At 38.1% G+C, this 22,988-nt stretch overlaps 1 protein-coding gene and 1 long non-coding RNA gene across 5 annotated transcripts in view; one reads left to right on the plus strand and one right to left on the minus strand.

The window, feature by feature from the left end:
- Positions 1-1,312: 1,312 nt before the first annotated feature.
- LOC139792747 (uncharacterized) lies at positions 1,313-15,727 on the plus strand. 2 transcript variants are annotated; one of them, XR_011724385.1, is made up of 4 exons: positions 1,313-3,343; positions 5,742-5,847; positions 6,507-6,651; positions 11,433-15,727. It is a non-coding gene; the product is annotated as an uncharacterized lncRNA (long non-coding RNA). The 2 variants fall into 2 exon arrangements; XR_011724384.1 differs by lacking the exon at positions 1,313-3,343 and having other exon boundaries at positions 5,465-5,847.
- CDYL (chromodomain Y like) overlaps positions 8,727-22,988 on the minus strand; it is a 105,401-nt gene continuing 91,139 nt past the window's right edge. For 2 of the 3 annotated variants that reach the window (XM_071736513.1, XM_071736511.1), the window contains 5 exons: positions 20,149-20,405; positions 19,385-19,557; positions 17,071-17,281; positions 12,233-12,376; positions 8,727-10,672 (listed from right to left, as the gene is read on the minus strand). In XM_071736513.1, coding sequence (XP_071592614.1) covers positions 10,514-10,672; positions 12,233-12,376; positions 17,071-17,281; positions 19,385-19,557; positions 20,149-20,405 — 944 coding nt within the window. In that variant the 3' untranslated portion in view covers positions 8,727-10,513. The remainder of the gene's footprint in view (positions 10,673-12,232; positions 12,377-17,070; positions 17,282-19,384; positions 19,558-20,148; positions 20,406-22,988) is intronic. The other variant, XR_011724383.1, reaches the window with a different exon arrangement.

Consider the following 22,988-nt stretch of genomic DNA (forward strand, 5'->3'; position numbering starts at 1 on the left):
GCCTTTCAGGAGCTCCTATTCCATGTGGCTCTTGCCCCTTCCCTTAATAGTCCTCAGGGACATCATATTTTATGGTTTTGTATTTCCACATTATTTGCTCAGGAGATGCACAGTTTTTCTGCTGAAGAAAGAAAACTACTATTCAGATAAACTCTTGAGGCAGGAATTGCCTGTGCAGATCACGGAGCAGTGGCCATTGCACTATTCAATCTTCTGCTTAAGAAAAGAATATAATTTTTTTTTTAGCAACAGGGAACATCAAGGAGAATGCCTGGTATCTACCTCCAGAGTTCTTAGAATTACTGGTGAAAGTTTCTCCATCATGTGTGGTCTTGGACCATGAATCTTTCAAATGAAGCTCCTGAAGCTGACCTGGTTCTGTAGTTTTATGAACACTTCTGATCTTCACAATTGTTGAATTCAGAAATTCTGCTGGCACAGTGTTAGGTCAGTGTGACAGGGATAAAATTGAGTTTAAAACCGTCTTTGATACAAAGATAATTGGGCGACTTGTTAATAAAACATAGTTTTTTTAAAAGTTACTGAAAAAATGTGGTAAAAACTTTTACAATGGGTAAAACCTTGTAAACTTACTGGATAAGTTGTCCATGCAGAATATACATGTGAAGACTGCACATAATGCATTGTGTGTGTATAATCAGCTGTTTGAATTGTTTGAATCTTTAAATAAGAGATTTAAAAAAATTAGATCTAAGCAAAACTTACATCTCATTTACTTTTACTAACAGCTATGTGTCTAAGCTTCATGGTTACAGTAAGGAATATCAACCTTCACCACTATCTTAGAATATAACTAAAGTTTTTGAAAAGTTGGAGGTTATTTTGCTTTGCTGCAGGGCTGTGCAAACTGTAAATATGCTTGTCTGTTAAACTGATTTGGGGTTGTTTACCCATTCTGGGCACCTAGCCAGCCTAACTCACAACACTACAATTATCATGATTGTTGGGAATAGTTCCTCTTCTTCCGTTGGATTTCTTCTGCCTGGCTTCTTTTCTTCTTCAAGGAAGTATTAAATTTTCCTGTCAGTTCTGAGGAGACCCTCATTTCCCCCTTAGGGGTTCCCACAGATACGTGGAGTCACAGAGGCTTTCCAGTTCTGACAAATGTAATCCTTCCAGAGGCAGCAACAGGCAAGAGAGTCCCTCCTTGGGGACTCTCCCTGCTGGCCCCAGCCAGCAAAGCCAGGTCTTGCTGCTAGGGACCCACAGGGCTTTTTATTTCCATGGTTTAACACAGAATTTCTAAATACACATCTCATTTGAAGGCTGAAAGGCTTTGGCTTTTACATCATTCCTCATTTCTGGCCACACCGTTTCTGTAGCAGTTGCCAGCAGTTGGTTGGCAAACACTTTTGAAGTATTTTGATGCCCTTCTGTGAAACACAAAGATGGACCGGGCACCGGGTGCTGGCCAACCAGCAGCTTCTGGACTGTGCAAGTACCCTGAGGCACCCATGGTCTGAAGGCCCTTGGGTAATGCAGTGTTTACTGCACCATTTCCTCTGGCCTCGCAGGCTCCAGGAGGAATAAACCACTGATGTCAGTGCTTGGTGCCTGCTGATGCCAGGCTCCTAGATAACTCTTTTTGCAGTCTGCTGCTTTGGCTGAACATAGGTGTAGGTGTCTTTAGTTACCAGGGAGGGCGTTCTGGAAGGTGCAGTTTCATACTGCTCGTGCAGGCTGGGATCACAGCTTCCTCCACAAGAAAGCCTGCAAGGCAGTGATAGTGTGTTGATCTAGTGGGGAAACGGGGCAGGTCTGTAATCTTAGCAATGTTGCACTCTGCTGTTTTATCATCAGTGATTTGCAGGGCCAAGCATGGCAGCAGTCCAGGCACGGCACGTGGACTCCTTTGCACAGCTCTTCAAACAGAGCTTCTCTTGTGCATGGTGGGAAGAACATGCAGGAGATCCTTCACCTCAGCTGTCACCCTCCCAGAGGAGCTGTGCCTCTGCCTCTCCTTTGAGTGTTTCATGTAGGTGCTGGGTGGGATGCTCCGATTCTCCTGTGTCTGTGCAAGTGTTTACAGTTTGTGATGGGGCAGTGGTCTGAGAGGGAAAATCCAGTGCTTATCTCTCCTGTGACAGCTGGGCTGCTGTGTCTTCAGTGATAACACAGTTCTGGGGAACGTGCCATGGGTCCTTGCTGTTAGTGCTGAAGCTCTTCTGGGGTTGCAGTTGCTCTTCATCAGTATGAACTTGGGACAGCAAGGAACGTCAGAGATGGGGAAATGATGATGGCGTGTCAGGGTCTTACTGTTTGCTGGCCAGAAATTTTCCATTAGGGAATATGCTGGGTTCAGACCAAATTCTTGGGGTACAAAACTCTGCTGAGGCTTCTCGGTCTGTGAATGTCAGGTCAGGGACTCTGTGCATGTATATCTCTTTTTTTCAGACTGGAAAATTACATTTATTTTCAGTCAGCCAGCCTCTCTTAGGAGCTCCTGGAGGTTTTTAATATGGCTTACTTGTTTAATTATTTTTTATATACTAGATTTAGATACTGCTGTATTACTTGCTCATTTGGTTTTGAAAGTTGTCATCAACATCAATTTACCGGAGGGGGAAATGAAAAAGAGAGATTTTTAAGTGACATGCTGAGAGTCATGTGGTATGATTTTTCAGTGGCAAAATTGCGGTTTTAATGCCATTGTGTCAAGAACTGTCTGGAGGCAGATGTTCCACATCTTTTGTTCAGCAAGTTTTGTTCCCAAAGTGCTGACTTACCACCTGAGCACAGGGGGGATGTATCCTGCTGTTAGGAAGTGCAGTGAGGGAACTGAGTGGCATTTTAACACAGTCTAACCAGAGATTTCCAGAAGTTCCTCACATTTTTTCAGATTTTGAGGTATCTCCATTCTTGTCTCCTTACCACTCACTTTATTTTTCATTGAAAACTATGTTTTTGACCAGTTATGTTTAAACTGTTTAATGTCTTAAAAGTCTATTTGCTTAGCCACGATATTTAATATTAGCAATGTGGCAAAATATAAAAGAATTGAGTGAATGTGAAAAACCACTGTTACACCCATCTATAAAGCTGGTAGGGATACTGGGGGTATCCTGAACTTGTAGACCTTGGAGCTACATCTTTTCAAGGATCAAGTGAAGTATCTTCTTGTGTCAGGACCTTTCAAAACCATAAGGAATCTGAATTATTTTTAAGTGTTTATTCTATTTCAGAGCTGGCTTATGTAAGGTCTCAAATTTCCTGCTTTGCATCATGAGGACTAAGAATTTGCAAAGATCTTCTGAAGGAAATAAAAATGAATCTGCTACCCCACAGACTAGCATCAATAACTTCAGATGCTTATGATTCAAGGGTAAAATGAATCTTTTCTCATGAGCTGGAAAACTGTGGAGTTGTTACCCCTGATTCCTCCATCAGACTGTTGTGGTTTATCTTGCTTCAAGAAAATTGATGTCAAGACCTGACTTTTTTTCCGTTCCCTTCTTGTGTATGCATGGAGTTGTTTCATTTCTATCTAGAATATCATTTCTGTTAGCATTAACATGTAATTCCTTCAGAAACAGTCAAAAATGAAAGTGTGATTTCAGCTATTCCTGGACACAATATAATGCTGGCTTCACAAATTCTTCTGTTGGTGTTACTGCCCAGATCCTGAGATCACAAAGTTAAATTTGCAGACTTTTATTTTGTCGTGCTTTATCTTGAGAAGCCTACCAAGAAGCAAGCAGGTGAACCATCCAGTGGACAAGGTGGCTTCCCTTTGCTTTCTTATTTTGATCCCCTTAACTCAAGGGGTCAATCCAGTTAAAAAATCTCCCAGCTTCACGTTGTTTTAATTTTGTTAACTGCTATTTAGCATCTGAACTAATTCTTCCAGCACATAAATTCAGGGTTTATCAGGTTTACAGCTGAAATGCCCTACCATTGTTTTTGAGTAGAAAGCCTCTGAGAGGGAGGAAGGGCATGGGAGAGAGAAGAAAGGGAAGAAATATGGGGATATATCTGACTTGTGCCATTTGAGCATTGAAAGAAAATGATGTTATTTTGCCATTTTTACTTAGCAGGTAGCTTTAGGTTTGTTTTGGGCTTGTTTGGGTTTTGTTAGTTTGTAGTTTTGTCTGGGTTTGTTTGTTTGTTTGTTTGTTTTTGAATAATACTGTTTGAATTAAGATCCTAGTCTAGCTTGACAAGCTCAGTGAATTCCAAAACCATTTTGTTTGTAAGGAGCAGCATCTGCACTTCACAGAAGTTGCTACTGGCAGCCGCCACTTTACTCAGCACATGATTGGGGTGACTTTGAGAGTGGCTTCAGTGAGTGCCTTTTCCTACTGAGACAGATGGTGCAGTGAATTCAAGGAAAATCCATGAATAAGGAGGAGGCAGAGAAGACAAGACTTTGAAGATTATTTATATTCTAGGTTTTATCTGGAAATCAGAACATTTTGCTGGAGATGGAAGAAAAGTGTTACAATTGATGAGTCTTGGAAAGCAGCATCTAGGAAATATAAGTTTATTACAGCATTACAAGTTGACTTCTTAACCTGCAGCGTTATGTAGTTGTTCTATAGTGTTTGTTTAGTAAGTTACATCAACAGGACATAGTAAATATGTGTTACATTGGGCCTAAAGAATGGAGTTCTGTGCTGTCTTCTTGAGTAGCCCATGTGGTTACATTTCTGTATAGCCACAGTGGCTGTATTATGGTTCAGCTTGCTTGATTGAGGCAGATCTTGAAAAAATGCAAAAATCTCTCTTCTGAGGCTAAAGCAATGTTTGAGGTACTGTAAAAGGCATATATTTGTTTTGGCTAAGTATTGCAATTCTGTTTATCCTCAAAGAAGCATTCTTTTTCTTGGAATATAAATAACTTTTTCTTTATGCTCTTCGACAGACATATTAAAGGGTGATCCCTGTCCTATCTGAAACACGGGTTGACCTGTTCTGGGTGATCTGGTGTCATCCAGCACAAGATGTTGAGTTCTCAATGACTAAAATGTGTAGGGTTGCAGAGCCTGATGAGCCTTCCATTCTAGCCATGGAGGTTGTTCATGGGATGATGACTGGATAGCTGGAAAATGACTGCAAGCTTGTGGTGTTCACAGAATGGTAGAGGTTGGAAGGGACCTCTGGAAGACATCTGGTTCCACCACTCATACTCAAACAGGGCCACTTGAGTTGGTTGTCCAGGACAATGTTAAGAAGTTTTTCAACAACATCTCCAAGGATGGAGACTCCAGAGCCTCCTTGGGTAACCTGTGCAAGTGCTCGGTCACCCTCTCAGTCAGAAAGTGTTTCCTGTTGTTCACAGGAACCTCCTGGGTTTCCCTTTGTGCCAGTTGCCTCTGGTCCTGCCACTGGGCACCACTGCAAAGAGCCTGGCTCCATTCTCTTTGTCCTCTGTCTCCAGGTATTAATGTAGATTGATGAGATCCCCCTCGAGCATTCTCTTCTCTGTGTTTGCTTTCCCGGAGATACCAAGGTGGCTGAAGTCCCCCATGAGGACCAGGGCCTGCAAATATGAGGCTCATAATCTTAATAATTTTAGGCACTGGTATGGGACTCGTGTATGTTCACCTGCTGTGCTGGTGTTAGTTGTATCTGTTCCAGCATGGAAGGTGATAAGAATGAGGACTGAATGGAGAATAACTTGCCATTCCTTTATTTTCCCCTGCAGCTCCTTTCACTTTTTATCTGTTCTCTCTTGGTGGTGTCTAATTCCCTTCCATTTTTTGCCTTTTTTCCATCTGCAGGAGGATCCACCATCCAAAAGAATTCCATCACCATTGTCTCATTTTGTACCATACTTCAAAATCTTTGCACACCAAACCATTCTCCATCCTGCAAGTGCCTCACAAGGTAAATATATTTGGGTTTTGCTTGTTTTTAGATCTGGTGCCTCACTTAATCTGCCAGTTGTGTCCCTCAAGAGTAAAAAATAAATAAATAAATGCAGAGACCTCTGAGTGAAGTAGTTTCTAGAGAAATCTGAAGAATTGTGCAGAACAGGACTTCGGTGATCCTAATGCTTCTTCCTTTGGGAAGGAAACTTCACCTGTGTAGTAGCTGTCTTCAGTATAACTGAGTTCTTATGCTCCATGAGTTAATGTTGCCAAATCTGGCTCTGCAACAGAGACTCTGTAAGACAACCTGTGAGCTGACAGCTCCTTAGGATGGAAAAACCACAAGGTAAATTGTAGCTGAGCTGAGGTATCTCCTCCCTGCTACTTAGCACATTCAGATGAATGTGGAGAGCTCAACTTCCACAAACAAATCTCGGATCCATTTATTGAATAAAGGCTCTGCTGTTCACTTGGCCAGAAAAATGTTTTGTTTGCCTTCTCATTCCCTAGTTGTTTACAGTCCTATTTTATCTACTGTTCAGGTAAAGTATGAAATAGGGTAAAGTTAGACAGTTTATAGCTCAGCACTATGTGTTTTTTCTATTCTTTTCAAGTGTGCTTGATTTTAAGAAATTAATTTTAAGTAAAAAATTGTTTAAATTCCCTTATTTTCAGAATGATGATGATGATGCAGCCTCTGAAGGACAGAGAAGTGTCTTCTAGTCGTGTCATCAATTCAGCGAAGGACTCATTGAAGGAATTTGCTTCAGATCCTGGATTCATGCAAATTAGGAACTTTGCACAAGGAAAAGACCAATTGGTGAGTTCACCTCTTCAGGTTCTCCCAACCTGCTTTTTTGTCATAGGTTGGCTACGCCAGGGCTAAGGCTGTGCTGTGCTTTCTCTTCTTTGCTGTAACAAACACATCAGCACAAACTGTGGCTGAGGGTACACAGGAGGCTTTCAGACAGTTCCAGGTACCTTTGACCTATGGCTCCCTGGTACAATTCCTGACCAGGAGAAAAACTCTGACTTATTTCCAAAAATACCCTTGAATATGATGGAATTTTTGGGGGGAAAATGTATGCTGTGGCCTCAGTGCAATCCAGTTGCCAATGCACTGTTCAATAATACCCAAGACATTTTCAGGAGGAGAACAAGAATGTCATAGCTGAGATTCCCACACTGTGTTATGATGCAGCCAAGGCAGCAGTCTTGACAAGAGTTCTTGGGGTCAGGATTGAGCAAAGCAAAAGCTAGATGAATTTTATATCCCAATATCATTATTTTAATTCTACTGGCCACTGATACCCAAACAGGTGCTGGGATTTGCCTTCATACCTGAAGGAGGAAAAAAAAAACTGAGGAAAATTAGCGTTGTTGGTTTTTTTTTCCTTTAAGAAAAAAAAAAATATTCTTCTGGACGTTCTCTCAGGCTTACTTCCAAAATATACAGCTTTATGTTTTTATATCGTACCCGTGTCCAACAATTCATGATGCTCCAAAATTCTCCAGGTACAAGTTGCTCACACATCAGTACCAGAATCAATGTAGAAAAGCTGTTCCAAAGTACCACGGCTTCTGTGAGGCTGTGACTCCAGCCCAAATGCCCCGGAAGCAATGCTGGCTTCAGCAGCCTCCACACACTTCTTTTTTCTTTACCTCTTTGGCTACAGTCACACTCAACCACTGGAGGCTAAACCAGATGTTTCAAGCTAATTTACTTAGGTGGTACTGCAGATTTCTGTAGGACAAGACAAACATCAGCAGTGACCCAGGCTGGGCAAAGACTGGTGGTGTCTATGAAGAAAATATATATGGTGTCTATGAAGAAAAGCCTTGAAAACAAACACTAATTTTAAACTGTCTTAAGTCAGTTTTTATCATCTCTCAGGCCTTCTTGCTTCCTAGAAGTTTATAATTTTCCTTTTTTTTATTTTTCTTTTTTCCCCCCCATTATGATTTGTTCTAAACTTAATGGTAACTTTCACAGACATCAAAGGATATTTACTGACCTATACTGAAATGAACTGGACAGTGTGCTCCTGAAGCAGCAGTATCCCTGTTGTCCCATATATAGACAAAATTGTGTACAATATTTATGACTGAAAGCATGATTTGTTAATAGTATATAGTTACTTGTAATATAAAGGTAGGGCAATTGCACAGTGACAGTGACAGTGTATATAAATTTGTCTGAACTAAGGACTTTTTCCAGTCAAGGACAGGAACTGACATGGCCACCAACTTATTCACATCCCCATATGCAAACTGTAGAAAATGAAACAACCTGGCTGATAGTAACAGGAAAAATGAAGCCAGTAAAATTTTTTTTTTTTCAAACTGAATTGCCTGCACCTGCAACTGATTTGATTCTATATGTCTCTAGGCCCAGTCTCTTATGGTAAGGTTTTTTTTCCAGCTGACATAGAAGCAATCCATACCTAAATGCTGCTTAAAGATGCCAGAAAAGAGTTGTTACATAAATTTGAGTCAAATGCCAAAAGGGTTAACACTACAGAACTGTAGGTATGGTGTCTTTCCTTGTTCCTTCCAATAAATTCAAATTCAGTTAAGGAATTCTCAACTCTGCCCAGCATTGTAGCAGAGATGACCTGTTTTTAAGAGATTGCAAAGAAACATTTACCGAATGTTGTTTTACAACAGTTACAAAGTAACTAAGATATTTATGTATTCTTCCCCCATCCTTCTCTAAGGGAAAACTTTGTATCTTTTACGACTTTGTAATTTTAACTTTTCATTTGAAGGAAGTAGGTAATATTTTCCTGAAGTTTAACAAAATAAACACTCAAGTCAAGATTTGTTTCTGCAACTCTTACTTGAACATCAGAACTGCAATATCTTTGAAAAAGACAACTATATGAGAGAACCACATTTAAAATGTGTTAAGAAATATTAGTTTTATTTAACCAGTTTTCACAGCTGAATATTTATTCTATAAAAACTTTACAGATTGTACAGTTTATATATAGTTCAAACTACTAGAACAAAAAAGTAGGTCCCACAGATGCAAAAATACTGTACCAATCCAAGGTAAAGGCAGATTTACACACTGTACAGCTCTCCACTGGGAAGGGGAGGTGGGTCAGTTCCAAGTAAAAACTTCAAAACTGTACAAAAATAAGGTTTGATTTTCTTTTTCATTCTTCATAATACATTCAATAAGATTGCAAGCACAGATACCCAAGTAATAATAGATATCTGCAGTCAGGAATCAATAACCACTCCTGAAAGGAATGCAAAATAGGTCTATTTACACAGGGCACTCTTTTACACCATACTGTATATAGTGTATATTTAAAATAATAAAAAAGCATAGACAAAGAACATTAAACATCTAATATAAGGTAGTTTTTTTTTTTTAAAAAGAAGTTTTTTGTTGTTTTTTTTAATAGTGTGCCAAAAGATTTTTAACTTATTAAATAATATATTCTAAGTGAACCTAAAATTTATGAACATAAAATGCATTTTTGGTGTAATACAACATCAATTAAACCAGCAAATAGGAATAAGAACCGAAAACAAAACCCAAACTGTATATAAAGTAGTATTCTCACCCAGCAACAGAAGCACTTATGTAGTTATTAAAAAAAACCAAAAAAACAAACAAACAAAAAACCAAACAAAAAAAACCCCAAACAAAACAAAAGAACAAACAAACAAAACAAAACAAACAAAAAAAAACAAACCCAGAGAGACTATTTTAAAACCCACTAAAACTAACTTATAACTTAGGATATTCATACATAAGATATTCAGTGATTCACTAATACTGCAAAACAAGCTGTTTTTTGTTTTTTTTTCTTTCTTCCCCCTTCCATCTCCCTCCCACTTCCCCTCATTCCCCTTCCCCAAGAGACAGTGGTTTCTTCATAATATCTGGGTAAGAATTAAACATATTCCTGCCTGCTTCCTCCCACCCATCTATACCTCCCCCCAAAAAATGGCCAGAGTGTTTTCTTACCATTAATCCTGAGCACACTCTCCTTCTGGGGGTATGCGTGATTTAATCTGAATTGGGTTTAAATACCCCAAAACATTTAGAATGTTCCATTGCTTGAGGTATTTCAACCTTCATCTGAGGCAGTGCCTCATTTCTTAGCTGACTTGTTGGGCAGTGAAAGTAAGGGCTGGCTAATACCCGTTTCAATTCTGTATTCTAATGAAAAAGAAAAGCATTATTCCAGACTTCCCTGCCACACAGAAAATAATGCAACACCATTCACTTTTTAATCCATTCTCTATTTGATACAGTACTAGCCAAAGACAGCAAAAACTAGAGACTTTTAAAAGAGATGTTTGGTAGTGCACTCTATCTTCTTTTTTTTTTTTTTCAGCTGTGTGTGTGTGTCTACATACACACTCACCCACACATTACATTATATATATTTTTATATATATATAAAAGACATATATATGCACACACATACACTTGTGTGTGTGTATATATATCTATATGTAACATTTAGGGAGAAAGGAGTTTTGTTCAAATTTAAGTGATACAGTACTTTTAAACCCCTTAACAATAAAAGGGGGGAGGGGGAGGATCCAGTCCTGTTCCCAAGCTGAGCAAGGGGTGAGTTTATATAGATTTTTAAAAAACGGGCATAATTTTTCTGCCCTGATGTCCAAGAAATACAATTCCAGTGTCAATGGGCATCTCAGAACTCATCAATTTTCTTCTGCAGGTATTTTAACATCGAGTCCATCCCTTGTGCTGAGCCCCAGATTTTCTTCAAAACTTCACACTCCTTTTCATTTGCCTGTTCCAAGTCCACCTTCATGATATTGCGTACTAAAGCTTTGGATTCTTCAAGTACCTAGGCAAAAAAAAAGCAAAAACCCAAAACAAAAGAAAAAACAAGGGCCATAAGGGAGCTGTGTTAGTATTACGTGAGAACTGAGCAACATGAACCCTTACAGGTTTATATGGATAAATCCTGAAGCTGACTCTGCACTTCATGACTCTGCACTCTGTACCCATGAACTCTCAGTTCATGGATATACTATGACCCTAAGAAACATTTCACAGAGAGGCTTTCTGACACAGAATTTCCTTTACCCTATAGCAGCCCAGCTTACAAGTTCACAAAAGAGTGAAAATAATGAAAATGCTAACCATAAATAGACATATATGGTTTTACACTGATAACTAGTGAAAGCTCCATTTTGTTGAAGGCTGGGCGATCATAATACTATTATCCAGAACTGCTCTAATACCCAGGCAGACCTTGAATCTCTGGAGAATTTAAAGCAGGCTGAAAAATCTCATTTGCTGTTCCATTTAGAAAACTTTTAATCTGATTCAAAATCCAAAATTTCTTTTGCACAGAACAGTTAATTTGTACTGCATCTGCTCTGGTAAGGAAGCATTGGTAGTTTTAACTAACTTTTGGAACTGCCATTAGTGCACGAAGCCTTACTTGTAAAAAGTCTTGTAACTTCAATGACCTTGGTGCTATAAATTACAACCCGAGGCAGAAAATTCTGACTCAGGATAACTCAAGATTTTTCTGTTTCTTCTGTGCAGTTCTTAGTGTAATTGTTTACACTATCATTACATTGTTGTCCCCAACACAGGAAGGACATGGAGCTGTTGGAGCCAGTCCAGAGAAGGGACATAAAGATGATCAGAGGGCTGGAGCTCCTCCCCCATGAAGCCAGGCTGAGAGAGTTGGGGTTGTTCAGCCTGGAGAAGAGAAGGCTCCACAGAGACCTTAAAGCTGCCTTCCAGTACCTGAAGGGGCCCACAGGAAAGCTGGGGAGGGACCTTTTAATAAGGGCACATAGCAACAGGAAAACAGGTAATGGTTTTAAGCTGGAAGAAGGCAGACTGAGGTTAGACATGAGGAAGAAATTTCTTAGTGTGAGGGTGATGGGACACTGGCCCAGGTTGTCCAAGGAAGCTGTGGCTGCTACCTGTAGTTTTCAAGGCCAGGTTGGATGGGGCTTGGAGCAACCTGGTTGTAGTGGGAGGTGTCCCTGCCCAGGGCAAGGAGGTTGGAATTAGATGAGCTTTAAGGTCCCTTCCAACCCAAACCATTCTAGGATTAGAATAATTTGGACTTATACAACTATGTTTAAACCACAATGTATTGTAAAAAGTCAAATGATGTTTTAATATCCTTAATCACACTGTACTATGCTTTATGACAAAGAAGAGTTAGATGGTACAAACTTTAAAAAAAATCCCCAGAAACAAAAAAAAAATATATATATATAAGAATGTGTTAAAAACATTGGTATACTAAGACGCATTCCTTGTTTAATGAAAATAGTAATTTTTTAGAAGGACATAGTGATGAGTTCTGATAATACTTAGATTAATTCTTATTATTAGCCTAATCGTAATGCATGATAAGAAAATAAAGGAAACTTACAACTGAATTACATGTGACAAGTTCCTTAATTCGAACCATTACTTCTTGTGTGAATGTTCCTGGCCAAAACACTTGAGAGACGAGTCCTTTGGCACAAGCTTCCTGCGCAGTCAACTTCCTTCCACTGAACAACATTTCATTGGCCTGGAGGGATAAAAAGTTACTTCGGGTATGAAATGTAATGAGACAAAACTCATTAAAGGAAAAATGTTCAAAACAAATAAGGAAAATGCCTGAACTATTTGGAATTCTTTTCTTTTAGCTCTTCCAACTTTTAATTAATAAAGAAAAAGACTTGCCTACAGATAGCTGGTCGGTGTTGCTGGCTAATACTACGATTAAGGGTTAAGTGTGAAAATGTCTTTTCTCATTCCCATTCAGGACTGTTCATTAGTTCTAGCTTCAGTGTTGCTGACTTGATTAACTGTATGTGTGGTAATAGATTTTAAAGCCTGGCAGATCTGTAAAACAGCAATGAATACATCAGCTTGCTCCTTATGGCAACATTAACTGCAGCAACAAAATCTTTGCTAAAAATCGATGATATCTGTAAATTATATAGAAAACCCAGTTTTGGTAGCAGATCTCCTGGGACCTGCTGTGATTGGTAAAAAAGAAGAGTAAAGAATTCTGTGACTGAAATGCTCTTTAGTACTGAAGATGTTTGAAACCTTACTATATGGTTTATTTTCAGCACTTCTCACAAGGCTTCAGCAATATTTCATTTATGATGCAACAATTAATTAAAATAGCTCAATCTTCTTACAGCTTGACCTCCAAAACCCACTGGAGTGACCAGGATATATTGCAATTTCTGATCAAATGAGCATAAAACAAACTGTCCCATTTTATCCAGGAGTTCAATATTTAACTGATAAACCCCTTCGAAAGCTGACTTAGCAGTCTTATTAAAGAAACTAAAAGAAAGTATTAAAAGAGCTTGTACATTGTTCAATGGTAAAAAATAGAATACTATATTCTATGCAATAAGGTGGTCTCTAGTTTTTAAAATACTTTTCTATTTGTAATTATCATATGCTTCACTATTTATCAGAATCTCAATTAAATTTCAACCTACTACTGCTTACACTTAAGCTTTAGTGAAGTTTCTTGTTCAGTTAAACTTATTGTTTGCAGCAACATCTGCATAGAAATAGCCAGTGGAGATTAAAAACTCAGTAACTGTCAATTTAAAAAAAAATTAAAATAATCAGTTTTACTGTTTCTTAATGACCAATTTACATTGAAATCATGACAAAGCCATTACTGGACTCTTAAAATATTACAAATAAAGCTCTTATAAAACAACCAAACCTAAAAGCCATAGCATTTCTGAGAACAAAATTTAGCATTTTAAAATATTTTCTAATACTGAAATTTTTGGTAATTACTACAGCCTCTTTCAGTTAGGGATCTCAAGTTGTGTAGTTTCTATGGGTAACGTTCCTAGTATTGCCATTTTGACACGTGAAGAAAATTCCAAAGTTCTATTACTTGCCCCTTTGCAATGAAATATCCCAGAATCACAGACTGTCAGGGGATGGAAGATCATTGAGTCCAACCCCCCTGCCAGAGCAGGACCACAATTATGGCAGGTGACTCAGCCATGAATCCAGATGGGTCTTGGAAGTCTCCAGAGGAGACTCCACAGCCTCTCTGGGGAGCCTGATAGGAAGTCTGGCTTCTCCTGGCACTTTGGTTGCTGCCTCCCAGTCCATTTGGCACGTAAAAAAAGAGATGTTGCCTAGGATCTTTTAATATAAATTTTATCATCAGCAAATCTCTTGTAAGCTAATAAGGAAAGTTGTGGTTCACATATATCAGTTTATAAAAAATAAAAATAACTTTTTGAAGGTACAAAATATATACTGCTATAGGTCTACCTTCTGTGAAAGCGTAATCAAATATACAAAGTTCATTAACTAACACAACTGATTACCTTCTAATTTTCCAGATTATGTGTGAATAACACTAACACTAGCCAAGAATCACTGATATATGCAAGTCAAGTCTATCTAAAACAAGGAATCATCTTCCTAAGGACATACAGGAAAAAAAATTCTTTCAGAATAATTTTAAAAGATGCTTTACTTAATATTTGTGTCAAAGATTGAAACATTTACTCAATCTAACAGGGAGTTAGGAAAGTCAGAAATTTGAGTCACCTGTGTTTAGGTCCACATACCCTTTCCATGTGTCTTTGTTAACAAGGATAAAAATGAATGCTAGAAAACCTTAATGATTTTTTTTCTAAAATTCAGTAGCAGCTGCTGAGCTCTCCTGAATGTGAAAAACCACAACTGATACCGGTGTGGTTATCTTATTCCTGCCATCTGTAACACAGCATTGGCAGAATACCACACATGGAATGGGTGCTCCCATTAGTGTTCTCAGTTGACAGGTTTTGAAAGGAAATGTTTTGCTCTGGCATCTTCACTTTTGATCTATGCACAACTTGTGCCAGACACCCACTGCTAAACAAGTTGTAATCATACAATCACGCCTTGCATCTGCTATGAAAATTAACACACTTTGCGGTTACTTTCCAAGAAATACAACATTAGAAATGAAGCCTATAAAAATATTTAATTAATATATAAGATTCTTATTAACAACCTTCACTTTCTACTCTGTCTGTCTCCTGGCACAGAAGGACTTCACTGGGTCATCATCCTCTGGGTTTTCTTTCGCCCGCAGGCAGATGGGCTCTGTCACACCCCAGACCGCAGCCCTTACATGGACTACAGGCTCTGTGGAAATGTTTCTCTCTCACAACTGACAGAAGAGCATAAGGAACACTGAGACCGTGCTAGACACCAACAGGGAAGCACAGTGTGGGAAGCTGCGTCGTGTGGCTCCTGTTTTATATCCAGGTCCAGAAAACCAAGCCAAGAACTCCACAGCAGCCGCACAACAGCACATCGCGTCAAACAGACCTCGTGTTCGTGTCTGGTACAGCTGGGTTTCAAAATTTAAAAGCAATGTTAAAGAATCTAACATTCCTCATATTCCCAACACGGTATCAGTTTTGAAACCTAGGGCCCAGGCATCAGACTTCCTGTAACAAATTACCTCTGCTGAGCATTTTCTGTGAAAGCAGAAAAAAACCCCTCCATGACAGAGCTGCTCAACAGCCAAAACTGACACAGGAGGGAAGGTATTTCCACCAATCTTGCAATGGAAGATTTTTACATAAATGCTTGTGTCAAAAAGAACACACTGAACCTGACTTACAGGAGTCAAGGTTGGGACTAATATTGCTGAATTAATACATTTGTAGCACATTTTATGATGCCTACAGAGGCCTTAATTCTTTCTTTCGTAGGATATTTTTTCCCCTTAATGTCTGTCATAACACTCGTGCCATCTTTTCTTTCTGCTGACTTCTCTCTCCCTTTTACAGATAGAAACCATGCTAACTTCAGAAAAAAAATCAGTATGAATTCTGAATATTTTGCATGACATTTGCTGAATAAAGTCCAGCTTTGTCCTGTACATCCTGTGCAGCACTGACATTGCTATATTGCAGAGGGCTAAGGGATTTATTTTCTTTTTTTTTTCTCCACTAAATGTTATGGAATTGTTATCACTGGAAGTTTTAAATTTAAAACTTTATATATAAAAATGAAAGCACTCACAAACGCACATGAAAGAGTATACTAGGGAAGAGCTTCTTGAGTTTTTTTTGTACAACTTCTGAAGAAAAAAAAAGTAACAACCACAAGTCTCTAAAGGATGGGGATGGATGGGATGAATGGATGGATTGATGGATGGCCAAATAAAAAGGGAAAGGAACAATCAGTAGTTTGAAACACCCTAAGATATTCAAGATACTCTTGTCTAACTGTTAATCTATTTCAGTTACCTTTTCTGCTCTAACAACTAAATCCATACAAAACACAATTAGTCATTAGATCTGTTAAAACTGATGCTTTTAACACGTTCATCTCCCTATGTTTAGATCAATAAATGCCTACAGGGAAACCCTGGCTTTTACAATAAGCAGTAATTTAGGAAAACCAGGTGTAGCTACAAGAGCTTGTTTCATGCTGTCACTGTTCAACTGGGATTGGGACATAGGTTTAACAGTTACTAAAGTGTAAAAATAGTAAGCAACATGAAAGGTAAGAGATTTTTAAAGAGCTTTTTGTTACATTTTATTCTTTGATTTAATTGGAAATCAAGAAGAGGGATACTGGGTAATGTGGCTTATGTATGTTTTTAGCAACAATGCAAAGTATTACCATTTTTTTCATTCCTACAATACCACAAAGTGAAAAAAGGAAAAAAAACCATAAATCCTTCACAGAGGTGATTTGGGCTGAGTATTTCTTGCATAACAAAGCAGGGTAGTTTGACCTAACTTCTCAAGAAGGAGTGTATGGAAGCTGAATTACCTATTTTGCATACCAGCATGAGACTGCCAACAGCAGGTGACACAGTGCTCTGCTATGCAGACTCTGACACTGAATGCAGATCAAGATCAGCCCTTTCTCTGCTAAGCTCTGAATGCCAGACACCAGAGGCTGCTCCTCAGGAGGCACCGGCAGGGAAGGTGTCCCCTCATATGCAGGACTTAACCCTTCTGCCACCCTCAGGGCTCAGGGTGCCTCTGATTTGGGATTAGGTCCTGTGCTTGCTTTCTGTTCTGTGCATGCAGGTGAAGACTGGGTTTCAATAGCATGGAGCACACCATACTGGTTCCTCATGAAAGGCTTTCATGAGCGAAATAAAAAAAATAGACAACACAGCAAAGGTACAAAGTCTTCAAATCACTCTGGGTAAATTATCACAGCTGCATGGTGAAGCTGTCAGCCCCTGTGCTGCAAGCTACTTACAGAAGCCAGGCCCATTATCCGAGGGAATGTGAGGGATGAGCATCCATCTGGACTTTGTCCAAAAGTAGTGTATGGTGTCTGAAACCAAGCCTTCTCATTAGCCCAAACCACGTCACACAGAGGCAATATAGATGCTCCGAGTCCAATGGCTGGGCCATTTACTGCTACAATGATGGGCTTCTTAAACTGAATAAAAGTATTCACAAAATTCCTGAAGAGAAACAGAAACAGGCACTCACTACATATAGAGAGAGCAAAATACACCAGCCCTTGAAAATTCAGTAATTATTCATCTCCATGGGAACATCTCTTTAAAAACTACTCTCTCAGTGCAACAAAGCACAGTAATTGGGCAGGTGTGGATTTAATGACCCTGCTACAAGCACCCACTAATATGGCACTTGGGGTGTGTCCACCTGTTTCACAGCCTGTTCTTAGGTGAGGCTGTAGCCATACCTCACCTCTGGGCACCAAAAACGTGGCTACAGCTCTGCTTGGTCTTCACTGTGTTTATGTATGACATCGGTACAAGGTATCTATATTTTTAGGTGAAGGTGTAAGGTATACAGGTATAAGTGAAGATGGGCAAAGCATTAATGAATTTCCTTAAGAAGCATTTCAGGACTTCTGGGAGACAGCTTTTCTCAATAAACAGATCTGCCTTTTTAAATCATGAACAAGCTATAAATAATAGAGCTCCATTATGGCATTCCACACACCTGTAAACCTCCCCTCCTCGTGTTCCCCTCTTGTTTGGTCATAATGCTCTATAGGTGCTACACTGTTAAGTTACAAATGCATATTCTCCACCCTCATTATCCATATAAACTGAGGATTCATTCCAGTAGCCACAAAGCAGTTGCTTACATGGCTCTCTGTTCTCAAACAGTAAATGGCTTCAGGTGTTCATTAGTTTTGAAGAAGAGTGTGTGTACAAACACCTCAGATGAACTAGAGAATTCTAAGACCTCAAAGCAGAGGTGCAGACATTTCTCAGTGAATGGCTACCATATATAATGAAGTTGTCCACATTTACTTCAAGTAGATCACAGTTCACATTAGAATATAATACACAATTTGAGGCCACCTGTGAAGCATGGCTTTGCTTTGAATAGCAGAGGATTTGTCACTTCAGTATTAGATGCTGAAATGTGGGATTTTCGTAAAAGAAAATTAAAAAGGGGGATTGTGTGGTAATTTTAAAAGCTTGCTCTCTATCTGCACTACATGGGTCTACTGGACCCATCTTATGCAAACTGTCATACAAACATCCCATCCAGAGACTTAGGATAATTTTAATCATGTCTGTCTGAATATTCCAGTGAGGACCATCTCTAGAACATATATATACATATATATAAATCATTATTATATATTATATATAAGATATATATTTGAAGGGGTGAGTTGGAATTTGTTTTAAGTTACTTTCATCCATTTTATTAACAATGAATAAGAGGTGACAAATCAGGCTTCTGGAGAGGCCTGAATTAAAATAGTGAAAGGAACTCTGTAAAAAGCCTCCAGCCACATCTGGAGTCACAGCATGAGCAAGTTTTACATGGAATGACTGAAAATTTTGCTTAGAAAAAGCTGACTAATATCATCTCTGTGAGCAAACTGTGCCTCCGGTGGAACAAGCTTTACATGTTACAAAGCCTTTTCTAGAGGGATGAATATTGAAAACAACAGCAGAATATTGGTCTCTGAAGGAATATAGATACTCTGAAAGAACATAAGAGCCAATCCAAGGGGCCAGGCCTTCAAAACCAGTGTTCAAATTGATAACCTACTTGTTTGTACTGTTAAAGCATCTCTAAGATCCACACTTTTTTATACATACACATTTATCTATCTAGTTTGTAGGAGTTCAGGGCTTTTTATTTTAACATTATGTTTGGCACCTAGTATTGGTATGATGTTCACTAGCATTAATCTACTTCTCCAAAATATCCATCATTCCACTGCTCTGAACATACTCTGTGGAGTTACTCATTCAATGCTTATATTTATGTGTGTTAAGCTTGTTTTCCTGAAAACCTACAACTCTTTGTCTTTTAAAAGTAATTTCAGCTGGAGGAGTATTACCATGCTAACAGTTTTCATAGTTCAGATTTTAGTAATAAAGACAGTGATGCATGAAATGACAGCCCAAACAGAAAGGGTTAAGGAGTATAAAGAAGTGTTGCACACCGTATCATGTAACAGGTGATTGTTTGGGATCTCTTGAACTAGAGGCTTTCCAAATAAAAAAGATAAAGCAATACACAATGAAGAATAACCACTCAGATGACTGAAGGGAAATCTTACATACCTAATAGCTTCTGCCATCTTAGTGCTTTCCTTTTTTCTGTCATCTGTTAAACGTCGTATAAAATAAATAAAATCAAGACCACAGCAGAAAATGCTACCAACTGCGCTGAACAGCACAAGTTTGCTGTCATCTGCAGCCGCTGTGTTCAGTGCACTTTGGACCTCCTTCATTACCTGAAAAAATAAAAAAAATCATCAGCATATTCTTATTACATGATTATAAAGTAGCATACTATTCACCCTTCCTCCCCCATGAATTCTCTAAGATCTTTATTTCTTCTGAGGATCCACTCGACTATCATATTTAAAAGTTAACTTTTTTCTTATCCCCAAATAATAAAGTTTTAAAAAAATTACTAGAAGCTTTGCATTTCAAAAATGAAGTTAGACCAACACAATAAAATAATTAAGAAAAGATCTATTACACGTTATCTGTAACTAAAGCACTTATTCAGCATTTCTGTAATTTGGACAGCAGATGGCACATGCAACCAATTCAGAAAAAAAAAACGAACTTTTAATGCACAGTAAAGCTTGTTTCAAGTTGCACTTAGAAATCACATCTTAAGTGTATCTACCTGTTCAGATAACATAGCTACAACTCGACTGAATTACACTAGAAGTCAGCTGTATGTGTAATATCTTGCGAACAACAACTTGAACCTTGTTTCATGTATGTTTGACCCTTAATAATAGGCATAAATAACGCAGAGACTTAGAACTCCCTCAGCACCCTCCCCACCCCCAGATCAGAATTATTCTCACCTCTGGATTTAGTGAATTATTTTCAGATGATTTCGTTGATAGCAAAATGTGTGTGAATCCATCTTGTTTCCTGACAACAATGTCTCTGTACCGGTACGCGCTCTCCGTTTGTCTCACGCTGAAACGGAGCCTCTTATCAAAAGGTTGATCTCTCCTCTCATCAATGAACCTCCGTTTGCTGGCTGTCACCCCTGTTACAGATGTCTGTAGGTTGGTTGTACCATTGGCTGCTAATGCTTCCATGAAGGTGGATGTACCTGGAAACAGTTTAAATGACAACATTTTATCAGTTACGTGTTCTTAGCGCAGCAGTTTCAGAAGCTCTATTAGCATGGAAACACAGTCACATTAAGAGCACACAGTAAATATGAAACTCTGGCCTCTGGAAGTTACTGAAATGGTACAGAAATAGACACTGTGCAGAAATCAAAGTGACAAAGGGATCTAAGAAATTCAGTTTACATTTTTGAGAAAATAAATTTTAAACAAGCCAAACAGGCCAATTATTGTGCACTTATTTTTAGAAGGAAGGGAAGGGTTTATTTAATGTTCCTAATACCCATATGCTTCAGGAGGTTAATGCTCATCTTTCTCCCTTTCCAACACCTTTAAGTTTTCTAACAGCATTAAAATGGCAAAGAAATAAAGCAGAAGCCTTTTGTTTCAAACCACGAGAATTTAATATATGGAAGAAAACAACACCTACAATAAGCCAAATAAAGAACCTGACTGACAGGATCATATAAAGCATAATAGTCTTTATAAGGCATATGAAGAGTAGCAGTATTTAAAGGAAAATGGAAATGAAGAAATACAGACTATACTCCTGCCAGAAGGAAATAAGACCCGTGCAGTGATGGATATTTTAATGCATTCATAAACAATGAGATTATTTCTCAAGTCTAAACAATTTTTGCTGTTAGAATTGGCAAATAGAGCATTATGTCTTTCTGGTCTTCTTCCCAGGCACTTAAATAGACAGAATTTGAAGTCATGCAAGTAAACAGGCCATTCCTCATGACATAGAAGGGAGAGTTTTTTCAGTACTCCACTTTAGAAACATAATACCAAAAAATTAGCATTCATAAGAGAAGATTTTGGATCTATAACCCATCTGTATGTTCAAGTCTCCATGTGGAATTACCATAAAATTTGTAAGAATAAAGTAATAGAATATGCATGAGGGGTGGGACAGACAGGAGGGTTAAAAGTGTTGGAAAAACATCTGACAGACCAAGATAAGGAAGTTTTGAATTCCTTTTCAAAGGCTGAGGTCTGAGACTTTGTTAAAATCTATTGGAAACCCACAGCCTTTATCTCACAAACAGATACTTCAGGACATCATGCATATGGGGTTTTACAAAATACAGTTAAACCACTTACAAATAAGTTGTTAATTAAATGCCATTGATGGATCTTGCCTAATTCATCATGATCTTTCTGAAGAAGCTGTATTTTTAAAGTTATTCAATGCTATGATTTGTTTTGTAGTGCTTTTTCTTTGGGTTTTTGTTTTTGTTTTTTTTTTTTTTGGTTGGTTTTTTTTTTTTTTTTTTTTTTTGGTTTTTTGGTTTGGTTTGGTTTTGTTGTTTAAACACTTGTGGGTCTAGTGAAGACATCAAACAATCCCACATTAATAACTGGAACATCCCATATCTCCAAATTTTAACAGTATTCAAATGTTGCTTATTTCAACCTATATGAAGTATAAGAGATGTTATGAGAAAGACTAATGAAATTGAAATTTAGAACATTATATATTTTTCTATTTGTATTTCAGAAACAGCCTTCAGATATAAATTCTTCATATCAAATATTTTAAAATAATATTTCATTATAAATCTGTTACAATTAATTAGGCAAGTTGCCTTAGGAGCAATACAATAATAAGGTTTTGGTTTAATTTTTGATGTCTTAGTATTAGGGATTTAATCCTCTTAACATACCACTTTCTGTGAAGAAGTTAGACAGCTCAAGAGTTTTCAAATGTTTCAATTAAAAGGTAAGAAAGTGAATTCAGTTTGTGATCTGTCTCAGAGACAGAAGAGGTTAACAAAATGAAGTGGAATGTTAATATTTTATATCATTGCAGAAGTTTCACATTTATTCCCACTTTTTTTTAAGGCTTATTGACTTCCTTTTTTTGTTTTCTTCCATTTTAGCAGAATACAAAAAATTAAATGCATAAGAAATACGAAATCAATGAGGGACTTTTTTTATACTTTTCCTTTATAACCCACACAATGTTGATTACATTCCTTTCAAAGCACTCCCTTCAAAGGCAATTTGCAGGAACACCACTGTTGCCCCATATTTCATTAGGAACACAAGATGAAATAGTATCACTGGCCACAATAATTTGGTTTTCCACAGGAAAGATAAATTAAAAAAAACGAAACCACTTCTGATTTCTAAAGCCTGATACAAGACTTTATGGCTTCTGTCTTAGCCATAGTGAAAAACATGGAGAACCAGGAGAGCACAATAGACTCAGCTAAGCCAAAAAAGAGTCAGCAAACTTCTGCAAAAGCTTTGAGTAGATATTTTCTCTCAACTTGTACTTCCAAAGACATACTCAAATACCAGAAAATTACTTTTGAGATGTAAGAGGCAATTATTTTACACTTTGAGAATGGAAACTTTTGGCAAGACCCACCAAGATGTAAACACCAAATATCACTTCTCATGCTTATTGAATTGGCAAGAAACTTTGAGTTTTTATATAAACTCTGTCTGCACTTGTCAACAGTTCAGTTTCAAACCACAAACAAGGGACAGCTGCAGTTCAGTGGAAGAAGTTTCCCACATCCAGTCTTACAAACAAACTTCTAGGATACTTA

This window comes from Heliangelus exortis, chromosome 2 (genome assembly GCF_036169615.1).
Source record: "Heliangelus exortis chromosome 2, bHelExo1.hap1, whole genome shotgun sequence".
NCBI classification, from domain to species: Eukaryota; Metazoa; Chordata; class Aves; order Apodiformes; family Trochilidae; genus Heliangelus; species Heliangelus exortis.